This window comes from Salvia miltiorrhiza, chromosome 3 (genome assembly GCF_028751815.1).
Source record: "Salvia miltiorrhiza cultivar Shanhuang (shh) chromosome 3, IMPLAD_Smil_shh, whole genome shotgun sequence".
Classification (NCBI taxonomy): Eukaryota; Viridiplantae; Streptophyta; class Magnoliopsida; order Lamiales; family Lamiaceae; genus Salvia; species Salvia miltiorrhiza.
This window is the reverse complement of record NC_080389.1, coordinates 32013502-32024658: the sequence shown is the minus strand read 5'-3', so window position 1 is coordinate 32024658 and position 11157 is coordinate 32013502. Positions and strand designations below refer to the sequence as shown.

The window sequence follows — 11157 nt, the reverse complement described above, 5'->3', positions numbered from 1 at the left end:
CTGCACGTTGGGGTTTAGGGATTCGTTCGCCTAAATCATTTCGTGGGTTAGATTCAGAGGTTTTAGGATTTCCATCTTCTCATTCCACCTATCGAAGAATCGACGAGTTCATCATCCCTCGCCGTGTGTCATTCAGCGTCCCCGAGTTATTGTATCAATCGTACGTTGGGGTTTAGGGATCCGTTCTCTAGATCATTTCGTAGATTAGATCCAGGGGTTTTGAGACAATAGTCCACAATTTATCTTTATTTCAATTCTCGATTCCAGATCTAGAGATCTAGCGATCTTTTTGTTCATATCAGTTGAGACATTATTCCACCCTTTTATCGTTATTTCAGATCTGCATCGTTTAAAGATCTCTACCGATCTCTTTTGTTCATATCAGTTGGTATCAGTTTTCCAGGTTTCGTAAGGGTTACGCTATAAATATATATATATATCAAAAAAAAAAAAACAGAGCAATTGACTGTGCAATTGAGAGTTCTAGTCATTTGGGCGAAATTGTCCAGGGTTTTGTCTATCTGTTGGGTTCTGTTCATCATTTCAGGGTGTTCTGTTGGGTTTTGTTGGCCGCGTTTCGTATCCAGGGAAGATGTCGATGCCTTCATTTCAAGGGAAGAGCGATCCCGACCAATATCTTGAGTGGGAGAGAAAGGTCGAGTTAATATTTGATTGCCACAATTTTTCTGAGATCAAGAAGGTGAAATTGGCAGCGAGTGCGTTCACGGACTACGCACTGGTGTGGTGGGATCACATGATTACAAGTCGGCGGAGGAACGGAGAGGCTCCTATTCAGACTTGGCAAGAGTTCAAGGCGGTGATGAGCAAGCGTCATATGCCTAATCATTCCTACCGGGAGCAATATCAACAGCGACGACCAGCTCAAAATTTTCGAAGGGGTCTTATGAAAGATGAAAAATCTTTCGAGGAAGACTTAGAGAATGTTAGTCAACAATTCTATGGCTGTAAGAGAAGGCACGATGGCGCAAGGGATGATTGGATCTATGAGAATCGGGGCCCTTGGAGGCAATTTCAACCATTTTCTAGTGGTTCCTCGTTCAAAGGGAATCAATGGAAAAATAAGGCGCTGCCACGTGATGATAAGAACCATATCTTTAGGTCTCGGACTGAGGGTGTGCGTTTAGCAAATCTGGGCACTCCGATAGTTTCCGATGGGTGCCATCGAGTTACAACGTGGTGCATGTATCAGGGATTTGGACATCGTATGAGTAAGAGTTCGAGCACACGAGTGATGATCATGACAGATGATCGTAAGGTGGTGACTGCGGGTGAGGAGACCGAGCCTGATATGCCAAAATTGGAGGAGACCGACGCCGAAGTGGCAATGGTGGTGGAAATCGATAGACAGGTTGCTAATCTCAAAGTTGATGAGTCTAATCCTAAGTGGGAGCCACGTGAGGAAATGCTGCTTGAGGAATTTGTTCCAACTACTTTGGAAGCAAAGGTTGTGACGCAGTTCAACAAGTATGCATGTGAAGTCTTTTATGATGAAGCGCCGTTGCAGATTAAGTTTAAATGGTGAGAGCAACCATGGCTGTTCGGAAAAGAAGTGCAGCAAGGCGGTACTCTTAACAACCAATTCGTCATGTTCAAAGCTGAAGGAAAATCAACGTTTGAGCCGAAGCAACTGATTTTTGACCCCGGCAAGACGAATGACGGACAAGAGAGATCAGTTATGGTGAAGTCTAAATCGTTGATTGCACCAAACGAAACTTTTGTTTTTGATCCAGGTATTTGCATTCACGATTTGGATTTGAGGACAAATCCTCTTCAAGAAGAGGGGAATGATGCAGCCCTGATGCAGCCCGAACAGAGCCATGCTCGCACCAAAACAGAGTTGAATCCCGCGCCAGACCAGAGCCAAGGACGCCAGAGGAATCGAGTTCGCCAGCGGACTCAAGCTCGCCAGCGGAGTTAGCTCGCCAGCGGACTCATCTCGCCAGCGGAGTCATATCGCCAGCGGAGTCCTCCCGCCAGAGGAGTCATTCCGCCAGAGGAGTCCTCCCGCCAGAGGAATCCTCCCACCAGAGGAGTCCTTCCGCCAGAGGAGACCTTCCGCCAGAGGAATCCTCCCGCCAGAGGAATCCTTCCGCCAGAGGAGTCCTCCCGCCAGAGGAATCCCGGCTTTCCAGAGCAGAGCGTACAGAGCGGGTTTTCTCACTAGGGTTTACTTTAGCTTGCTGATCAAGTTTCTTTTGTTTCCTTTGTTTTTACGATTATGTCCTTTAAATTAGGGTTTTATTTTGCCTATATATGGCGGCTGTATGGAACGAACGAAGATAGAACTTTGATGATATATGAAATTGTGAGATTAATTCTCTCTTGGGGACTTCGAGTCTTCCTGGATTTTGCCCGAGCAAATCCAACCTATCGGCGTATCGGCGGGTTCATCATCCCTCGTCGTGTGTCATTCAGCGTCCCCGAGTTGCTGCGTCAACTGCACGTTGGGGTTTAGGGATTCGTTCGCCTAAATCATTTCGTGGGTTAGATTCAGAGGTTTTGGGATTTCCATCTTCTCATTCCACCTATCGACGAATCGACGAGTTCATCATCCCTCGCCGTGTGTCATTCAGCGTCTCCGAGTTACTGTATCAATCGTACGTTGGGGTTTAGGGATCCGTTCTCTAGATCATTTCGTAGATTAGATCCAGGGGTTTTGAGACAATAGTCCACAATTTATCTTTATTTCAATTCTCGATTCCAGATCTAGAGATCTAGCGATCTTTTTGTTCATATCAGTTGAGACATTATTCCACCCTTTTATCGTTATTTCAGATCTGCATCGTTTAAAGATCTCATCGATCTTTTTGTTTATATCAGCATGCATCAATGGGCTTATTATTTAGGGTTTTAATACCCAGTATAAATAATAGGTACATCCCTAATTCTAATTACTTGTGACATTACGTAAAACAAAAAAGAGAGAAATTTGTGAGTAGGGATGGCAATGGGCCGGATCTGGACCGGATCCTGCTTGGTCCAGATCCAGATCCGAATTTTTTGACTTAGGCCCAAATCCGGTCCAGATCCAATGGATCCAAAAAAATGAGATCCAGGTCCAGATCCATAAGATCCACAGGGTTTCGGGTCCAGACCCGAATCCATACTTTTTGTCTTCTAAATTAAATTTATAAATCTTAAATTAATCCCAAATAAAATTATAATTATTGTCTAGATTTTCAACAATTATTCAAAATAAATGAATTAACCATATTCTATAAAAATATTATCGAAGTCTAATAACAATAAGAATATAATAATCAAGTACTAAATAACAGTAGAACAATGTGTCCTATATTTTACATAGAAAAAAGAAAATTAATGTTATCAATACAAATAATAATAATAATAATAATAATAATAATAATAATAATAATAATAATAATAATAATAATGAGAACTAAAATTTAAATTTAAAATAAAAGTAAAATATTATCTTTAATTGCATTATATATTATTTATGAAAAGAGATATATAGATAAGTCATAGATATTAGATTAGAGTTAGATAAAAATAAATAAAATTATATATATTTTTATATATAAATGGATCCATGGACCGGATCTGGACCGGATCTGGGCCTCAGATTTTTTGCTCCAGATCCAGATCCGGAAATTATAGGAATAACCCAGATCCGGTCCAGATCCATTGGGTCCATTTTTCCTAAGGTCCAGATCCTAAAAAATGGATATGGATCTGCGGATCTGGACCGGGTCCAGGATCCATTGCCATCTCTATTTGTGAGGGCACAGAAAGTGAGGCATCGCATTTTCCTAGGAAAAATGAGAGGAGTTGAAGATCGTTGCCATCCAACGTCAAGTCTTGCCGTGGGAACAAGTTGGAAGATCAACACTGGAGTCGATCATTATCGGATTTGCAAGTAAGATTCTATTATCTTGCTATAGGCACATGGTTTTTGTATGTATTCGTTTGATATCCGAAATGGATCACGGGCACGTAAATCATATATCAAAATATGGTTCCTTCAGGAACCACTGTTGGGCCATCCCAGTTAATGTAGTAGAAAAGATTCTACACTTAATCCCCTCCGTGTACTGATGTAACGTAATCATGGTCTCAAACCTAGCCATGTGTACCTCCGGGTCATCGGATCCATCATATTCCATGTTAATGGGTTTATAGTGACGAGGCAACGGATCTGCCAAGATGTACTTCGAAAATGGACTTGATCTCGTCCTAGTAGCGGTTTTAGGATAATATTGGTGACGACGACTTTCCCTTTTTTCCCCACCTGGGAAGCGCTGACTAGCATGCTTGAGCTTACTTTCGCCAGCTCTGCTAGCATGCTTATTTTTCTCTCTTAAATGATCACGTCGATCCTGGTGACTCTCAGCCTGGAATGGGTAGAGTCTTCGTACCGTCCCCTCTTTCGTGAGACAGCCTTGCTTCTTTCTTTCTCTTTTTCCTCGATTACTTCCTCCAATTCTTGGAGGTGTCGATGCATAGCCGAGAGACCCTAGCTCGCAACTGGACTGGATCCTCCAGCGTTGTACCTTTCTCCCATCGTTCTGTAACAGGTCTAGTTTGACTGGAGGAGTCCTCGACATCCTCAATATCCTCCATATCTCCTGGGAACAGAGAGGTCCCTGCTGATGCATATCTCTTACTTTCTCAGCCCTGATCTCCCCAATTCCTTTATGGGGAACAACGACAGTGCTCTTTTACCAAGGGTGGTGAATTTTTAGTTGGCAGTCTTCCTGGAATAGTCTGAGTAGGCAGCCCTGAAGTCCCTAGCCCTGCGATTGCTGGTAACCCCAAGTTCATTGATGGAGCGGATGTTCCCAACACATGTCTCATGCAGGCGTAGCTCAGAAAGGACAACATCTGTTAAGTGATGGTGACATTCACCAGTCCTGTTCCCTATGCAGTCGATCCCTGTTCAATTGGCGTCACTTGCAGCCCTGACAGTACAAACCTAAGGGGGCCAGTAGGTGTGAAGTCCTCAACACAGATTCCCTCGTTAGTTACAGTAGCAGCCGTAGTGGGAGCAGGAGCCCTGCCCTCTCCTGCAAAATATTCCCCATCAGATTTTTGACAATGTTCATGTCCTCCATGACCTGTAGAGGCAAAGTTAAAAATCCCAAAAATAATAAAGTAAAATCTCCGAATAATACATGTTTATATTCACAGAGATAATAGCTTATAATTCCTATGAAGAACTCCAATAAGAAGACCAATTCCCACTCGATACGAAGGTCATGCAAGAAAGTTCCCAAGAAATCCGATAAATCGAATGGATCCCTGCCGCAAATAAAGCGACAGAAAACCAAATCCCAAAAATTCCATAGATCTGCAAACAAGAAACTCCCGAGACCACAAGAAACATGAATATAAACGAAAATCAATGCGAGAAAAAATATATAAACATGAAAAACACGTAAAATCTAAAATCATCTAAAATGCACGTAAAATTGGAAGAATCCAGATAAACACCCAACCACGGAACCAATCAAAACACCAGAAAACACCCACAAACAAACGTATACGCCCCTCAAACCCGAATTCTCGGCAAAGATATACAACTTTTGCCAAGAAATTCGGACAAGCAGAGTTCATGCACAGATTTCTTCACGTCTTAAACTCGATCCGCGGTTCCCACAGACGACGCCAGTTGATGTGTTCGATAATTACATCCCTTTATTTATGGAGAGAATAATTCACATGTAGTGTGCGGTGAATCGGGAGAGAGTGATGAAAACTGCTAAAGCAAGAGAAAAGAATTGTATTAAATATTTAGAATATCGTGTCTTTACAATGGCAGGCATATCTCCTATTTATAGGCATTTACAATAGGGACAAATTGGTAATTTCACGCCCGATAGTGACCCCAGTAGTTAGGAAGAATCTTCAAGGTTGTCAGTGACCGGTACGCCTTCAGTCTTTCCCAACGCTGTCCGGGTCCGTCAGCTCTGAAACTTTCTCCCTAGATACATCAACCCTACCCAAGTCCGCGGGTTACTTCTTCGCTGCTTTATTTCGAATCTATCCTTCGTTCCGCCCCCTCTTCCCTGATCACGTCATCCCTGACACCCTTAGTGGTAGAATTATCTTGAAATGGCCCTGAAGTTTCTGCCTTTCACGCTTTCCTCCAAAAACACTATTCGAGCTCTTTTCCTCCCTTTCGTTCCCAGCGCTGATGACTCCGGTGCTGCCAGGTTTGCCTTACGCATATTTTACTCATCATCATTAAAGAAGTTGGAAACTCCATTTTTAATACTCCCTCCGTCCCTGAAATAAGTTCATCTTTTTCCTTTTTGGGACGTCCCCCAAATAAGTTCCTCTTTCTTTCTTTCCATTTTTGGACAACTACCCTACTACTAATAATACTTTATTTATTCTTACTTTTCACTTTTTCACCACTCCCAATACTAATTATAACACTTTTTCACATTTTCACCTCTCTCAATACTAATTATAACATATTTTTCTCCACTATCAATACACATTACCACTTTTCCTTAAAACCCGTGCCGTCCCCAAAGAGGAACTTATTTTGGGGACGGAGGGAGTATAGTTTAGATACATAGATACTCATAATAATTTAAAGAAGTTGTGAACCCGATCAGAGACGAGCCCGGTTTGATTTGGATCCGAAGCCGTATCCAGCAAAGAGCCCCACCCATTTTGGCAGCTGCTACAAATTACAACATCCTAAAGCATACCCTCCACCACCAACACTACCGCCAAACAACAAATCTCTAACACACTAATCTTGATCGGCGGCTCGCCGGAATCATCATTTCATCGGTTAGTCTCCGTCGCCCGATTTTCTCTCATCGCGGTTTCTTACATCCTTGACTCCTTACATGTATCTGTGTCGCTGATTTTTTTCTTAAAACTTTTTTTGTTTTTTTCCGCTTCATTATAGGGTTATTGTTATTTGTTAATTTTGATTGATTGGGGTATTTGGTGTGATGGGCTGTACTGTTAGAGAGAAACATATCCGTACTAATCGGAGGACCCGATCGGCAAAGCCCGAATCGGATCATTCCGGCACCAGTAACACAAATGGTAATGTAGATAAATCGGGGAATTTGAAACCGGGGGTTAAACCTAAAAATTACCACATGGCTCTGAATGCCTTGAAGCAGAACCCAATGTTGATGCCGCTTGTAAATGCGAGCTCTGTGTTTGAGGAAAACGGGTGGGGGTACTGCACGGAGGAACAGTTAGAGGAGATACTACTGAAGAATTTGGAGTTTTTGTATAGTGAGGCGATAAATAAACTTGTTGGGTTGGGTTATGATGAGGAGGTGGCATTGAAAGCGATTTTAAGGAACGGGCATTGTTATGGTGGGATGGATGTTTTGACTAACATCTTGCATAATTCTTTGGCTTATCTGAATAGTGGTGGCAGTAGTGGGGGGAATGGTGAGGAGCCCGAGCCTTCGTTTGCGGACTTGAGGCAGCTGGAGGAGTATTCACTTGCAGGAATGGTTTGTTTGTTGCAACAAGTGAAGCCCCATCTGACCAAGGGTGATGCTATGTGGTGTTTGCTGATGAGTGATCTCCATGTTGGCCGTGCAAGTGTGATGGAAGTTCCAGTTCTGCCATCCCCTAGTGGTAATGGAACCAGTAGTAGTAACAGTGCCAGTGGGAGTGGGATTGAGGGTGTATCCACAAGTGGTGGTACGAGTCCAGAGGGTGTTGCTAGTAATGGGGGACCTGTGGGCGTTGCACCTGCACTGTGCAGGTTTCATGGTGGCTGGGGATTTGGGAATGGCGGAACATCTGAGTTCCCAATGCACGGGATGAATGGATTTTTGTCTTATGCATCGGAAATGCCTTTGCAGAGAGAGATTGAGTGTCCAAAGAGATTTAACCTCAGTCCATCAATGAAGAACCTATTGAAAAGGAACGTTGCAATGTTTGCTGCAGGATTTAGGGCAAATTCAAAGCAATTTCACAGCCAATCACAGGCCTGCCCCAGTTCTTTATCCGGTGGGTGTAGTACGACAACTGCGGTTTCAGTTGGGAACAGTGACGAATCCCAGTATGCAAAGAATCAAGATGTTGTTAACTCCGTGATGAGTAAGTTTCGGGACCTGAATCTTGATGAGAATACTGAACAAGTATCATTGGATCAAAAAGATGAAATGATCCTTAGTTTGATCCATCAGATAAAGGACTTAGAGAAACAGGTTAAGGAACGTAAAGAGTGGGCTCACCAGAAAGCGATGCAAGCTGCAAGAAAGCTCAGTCATGATTTGACAGAACTGAAGATGTTGAGAATGGAGAGAGAGGAGACTCAGCGCCTGAAAAAGGGGAAGCAGACTCTTGAAGACACCACCCTGAAGAGGCTCACTGAGATGGAGAATGCTCTAAGGATGGCTAGTGGTCAAGTAGATCGTGCAAATGCTGCTGTTAGGAAGCTTGAGACCGAGAATGCAGAAATTAGAGCAGAGATGGAAGCATCAAAATTAAGTGCGTCTGAATCGGTCACAACCTGTTTGGAAGTTGCAAAGAGGGAGAAAAAGTGCCTGAAGAGGCTTCTGGCATGGGAGAAGCAGAAAACTAAGATGCAGGAAGATATTGCCGCAGAGAAACAGAAGATCTCAGAGTTACAGCTGGAGTTGGGTCACGTTGAGGCAGCCACAAAGGAAGCTGAGGTATGCATACTGAAGAGAGCAGTTCTAATAATCAATCTTTATTTGTAGTATATTTTTTTCTTCATACAAATTACCTTGATTAATGTTTCTCTTTTTTCTGGAGCTACCAGTCTGGTGAAGATATATGTTTCTTGATTATGTATTTTATGGTCTATAAAGTTATACAATACTAAGAACTTGTTTTTTCTATGACTATAGTATGATTTTTTTACTAGGGACAGCATTTAATGTTATAATTGAAATCTATTACTTTGCCTGTAATGTATATTAGTCAATTTTCTTTTCTGATGTCTTTGTTGAAAAACTAAATGTTTCTGTATGCTTCGATTCTATGGATCTTACGTAGTTTCATTATATTGCATCCTATGCTAAATTCAAAACTTTTGCTCCGTGTTGGGGTTATGCTATTCCATATTCATTGCTTTTTACCCTAGTGTCAATTTGGCTGGAATTAGTGATGGACAAAAACTTACATCTTACCTTTCCTGGCATATCTTTGATACTTTGGATTCATGTGTTTAGAGACCAGAACTTTGTTTGACTGGGTATTCATGATGTTTCATTCATTCTCAAGCTCTTTTAAATCGTCATTCTCTTTTCGTCACCATCTCATTTTATTGATAATTGAGTAAAATTTGTTTCTTTCACATGCTTACTGTTTCTCTGGTTTTTCCCTTTTCTTAGGACAATTCTCAGGAGCTTAATTTCTTTTCGTGAACTTTACCAAATACAACTGCATACATGTTTCTTTCTGTATTACCAGTGTAAGGTGAATCATCATCTATGTGGGTAGCTAACTTGTTTGAGGAAAAGCCCTTTTTTTCTGAATGGGTTGCTTTCTGATTTCTCTTACCTAGAGATGCTGTAACTCATTATCCATTTACGGTAAACTTGTGCTTTCTAAAGTTAGTGGCAAATAATTTTGTGTTTGAACTTCCGTGTGAAAGGCAAAGTGGAGGCAGGAGCAGAAGGCTAAAGAATTAGTTGTCACACAGCTGGAGGAGGAGAGACGCCTTAAAGAAGCTTCTGAGGCTAATAACAAAAGGAAGCTTGAGGCTCTGCGCCTAAAGATAGAGATAGATTTCCAGCGCCACAAAGATGATCTCCAACGCCTTGAGCAAGAATATGCTCGCCTTAAAGAATCTGCACAATTAACAGAGGTGGAAAGTCAGGCCAATGATTTATGGACAGAAAACTCTAATGGTGTAAATTCCCGAGGAGAAACCATTGCAAGGCTGCTGCATGAACTTGATCAATTGGAAGACTCTTCAGAAAAGGAGGTTAACTGTGATAGGGAATGCATGATTTGCATGAAAGATGAAGTTTCTGTCGTTTTTCTTCCTTGCGCTCATCAAGTCATCTGTGCAAACTGTAATGACAACTACGGAAAGAAAGGTAAAGCTACATGCCCATATTGCCGCGTTCCGATTGAACAAAGGATTCGAGTTTTTGGTGCAAGCTCATAAGTACAATACCAGATCCAAAGGTAGCATGCTGAGAAACCTCTCTGAAGCAACACCTATGCATGTCTTTAATTTTCAGCTGGTTTGAGCTTTACTGGTTTTGCTTGCCAGAAACATGCTGTGATGAATCGGCATAGATTTGTGTATAAATAAATTGCATACTCTTATGCGGCTTGAGCATTTGCTACATGATACTCTCCTATTCTATGTGGGAAGCAGGCTATTATGAGCTTTGCAATAAGCAGCTAATACAGTTTTTCCAACATTATATCAATACTTCAAATTTTAAAGCATGTCAATGTAGTTGTTTTGTGTTGACTTTGTTTTCTCTTCTTTTTCCTTATCCTTTTGTTCCTTCTATGTTTTGGGTGAGGAGGAAAGAAATATGCATCTTTTTTGTTCATGGTTATGATACTCTTGTATTGTTGCAAACATCTAGTACTTGGTGAGTTTCCAAACTTTTGATTTTTCGGTCACATTCCCTTGGAACTTTGGATGACTAGTTTTGAAATTGAATCTAGCGTGCTTATTTCAACATTGATGATTCTAGAGAGTTTGAATGTTTTTTCCCTTCAAGTATATTAAGAATCGGTTGTTTGACTTGTCCATTATTTAGACCAAAAAAGAAATAACACAATAAATAAACAGATGTTAGGAGGGACAGGTCTTATACTTAAATTGTTTTCGACATTTTTAATCATATTGTCCATTTTCAGTTTTGATATTTGCATGTGAGTATAGTTTAAAATTTGAGTGGATTTTGAATTTAAATGTGCAAAGCTGCTGCAAAAAATTACACAAAAACTTAAATGAGCGCTGTTATAAATTTACGCTCACCATATGCGCAAGCCCGACCCGCTCTGCAATGGGTCTTTTGACCCATTTTGTAAATTAAAAAAAAAAAAAAAAGAATTCCGCTTTTTTTGGGCAGGACCGCTTCACTTCTCAGTTCTCACCTCTCTCTCTCTCTCTCTTATTTTCTCTCTCTTCCACTCCTTCGTCCCGCTGAAATTTTGCCGCCTCTTCTCTCTTCAGGGGCGTCA

At 41.5% G+C, this 11157-nt stretch overlaps 1 protein-coding gene across 1 annotated transcript; it reads left to right on the top strand.

Moving 5' to 3' along the window:
* Window positions 1–6653: 6653 nt before the first annotated feature.
* LOC131014064 (MND1-interacting protein 1-like) lies at window positions 6654–10430 on the top strand. Its single transcript, XM_057941985.1, has 3 exons — window positions 6654–6789; window positions 6911–8651; window positions 9599–10430. Exons 2-3 carry the CDS (start codon window positions 6957–6959, stop codon window positions 10115–10117), a joined length of 2214 nt encoding a protein of 737 aa, XP_057797968.1. The 5' UTR covers window positions 6654–6789; window positions 6911–6956; the 3' UTR covers window positions 10118–10430.
* Window positions 10431–11157: the final 727 nt, after the last annotated feature.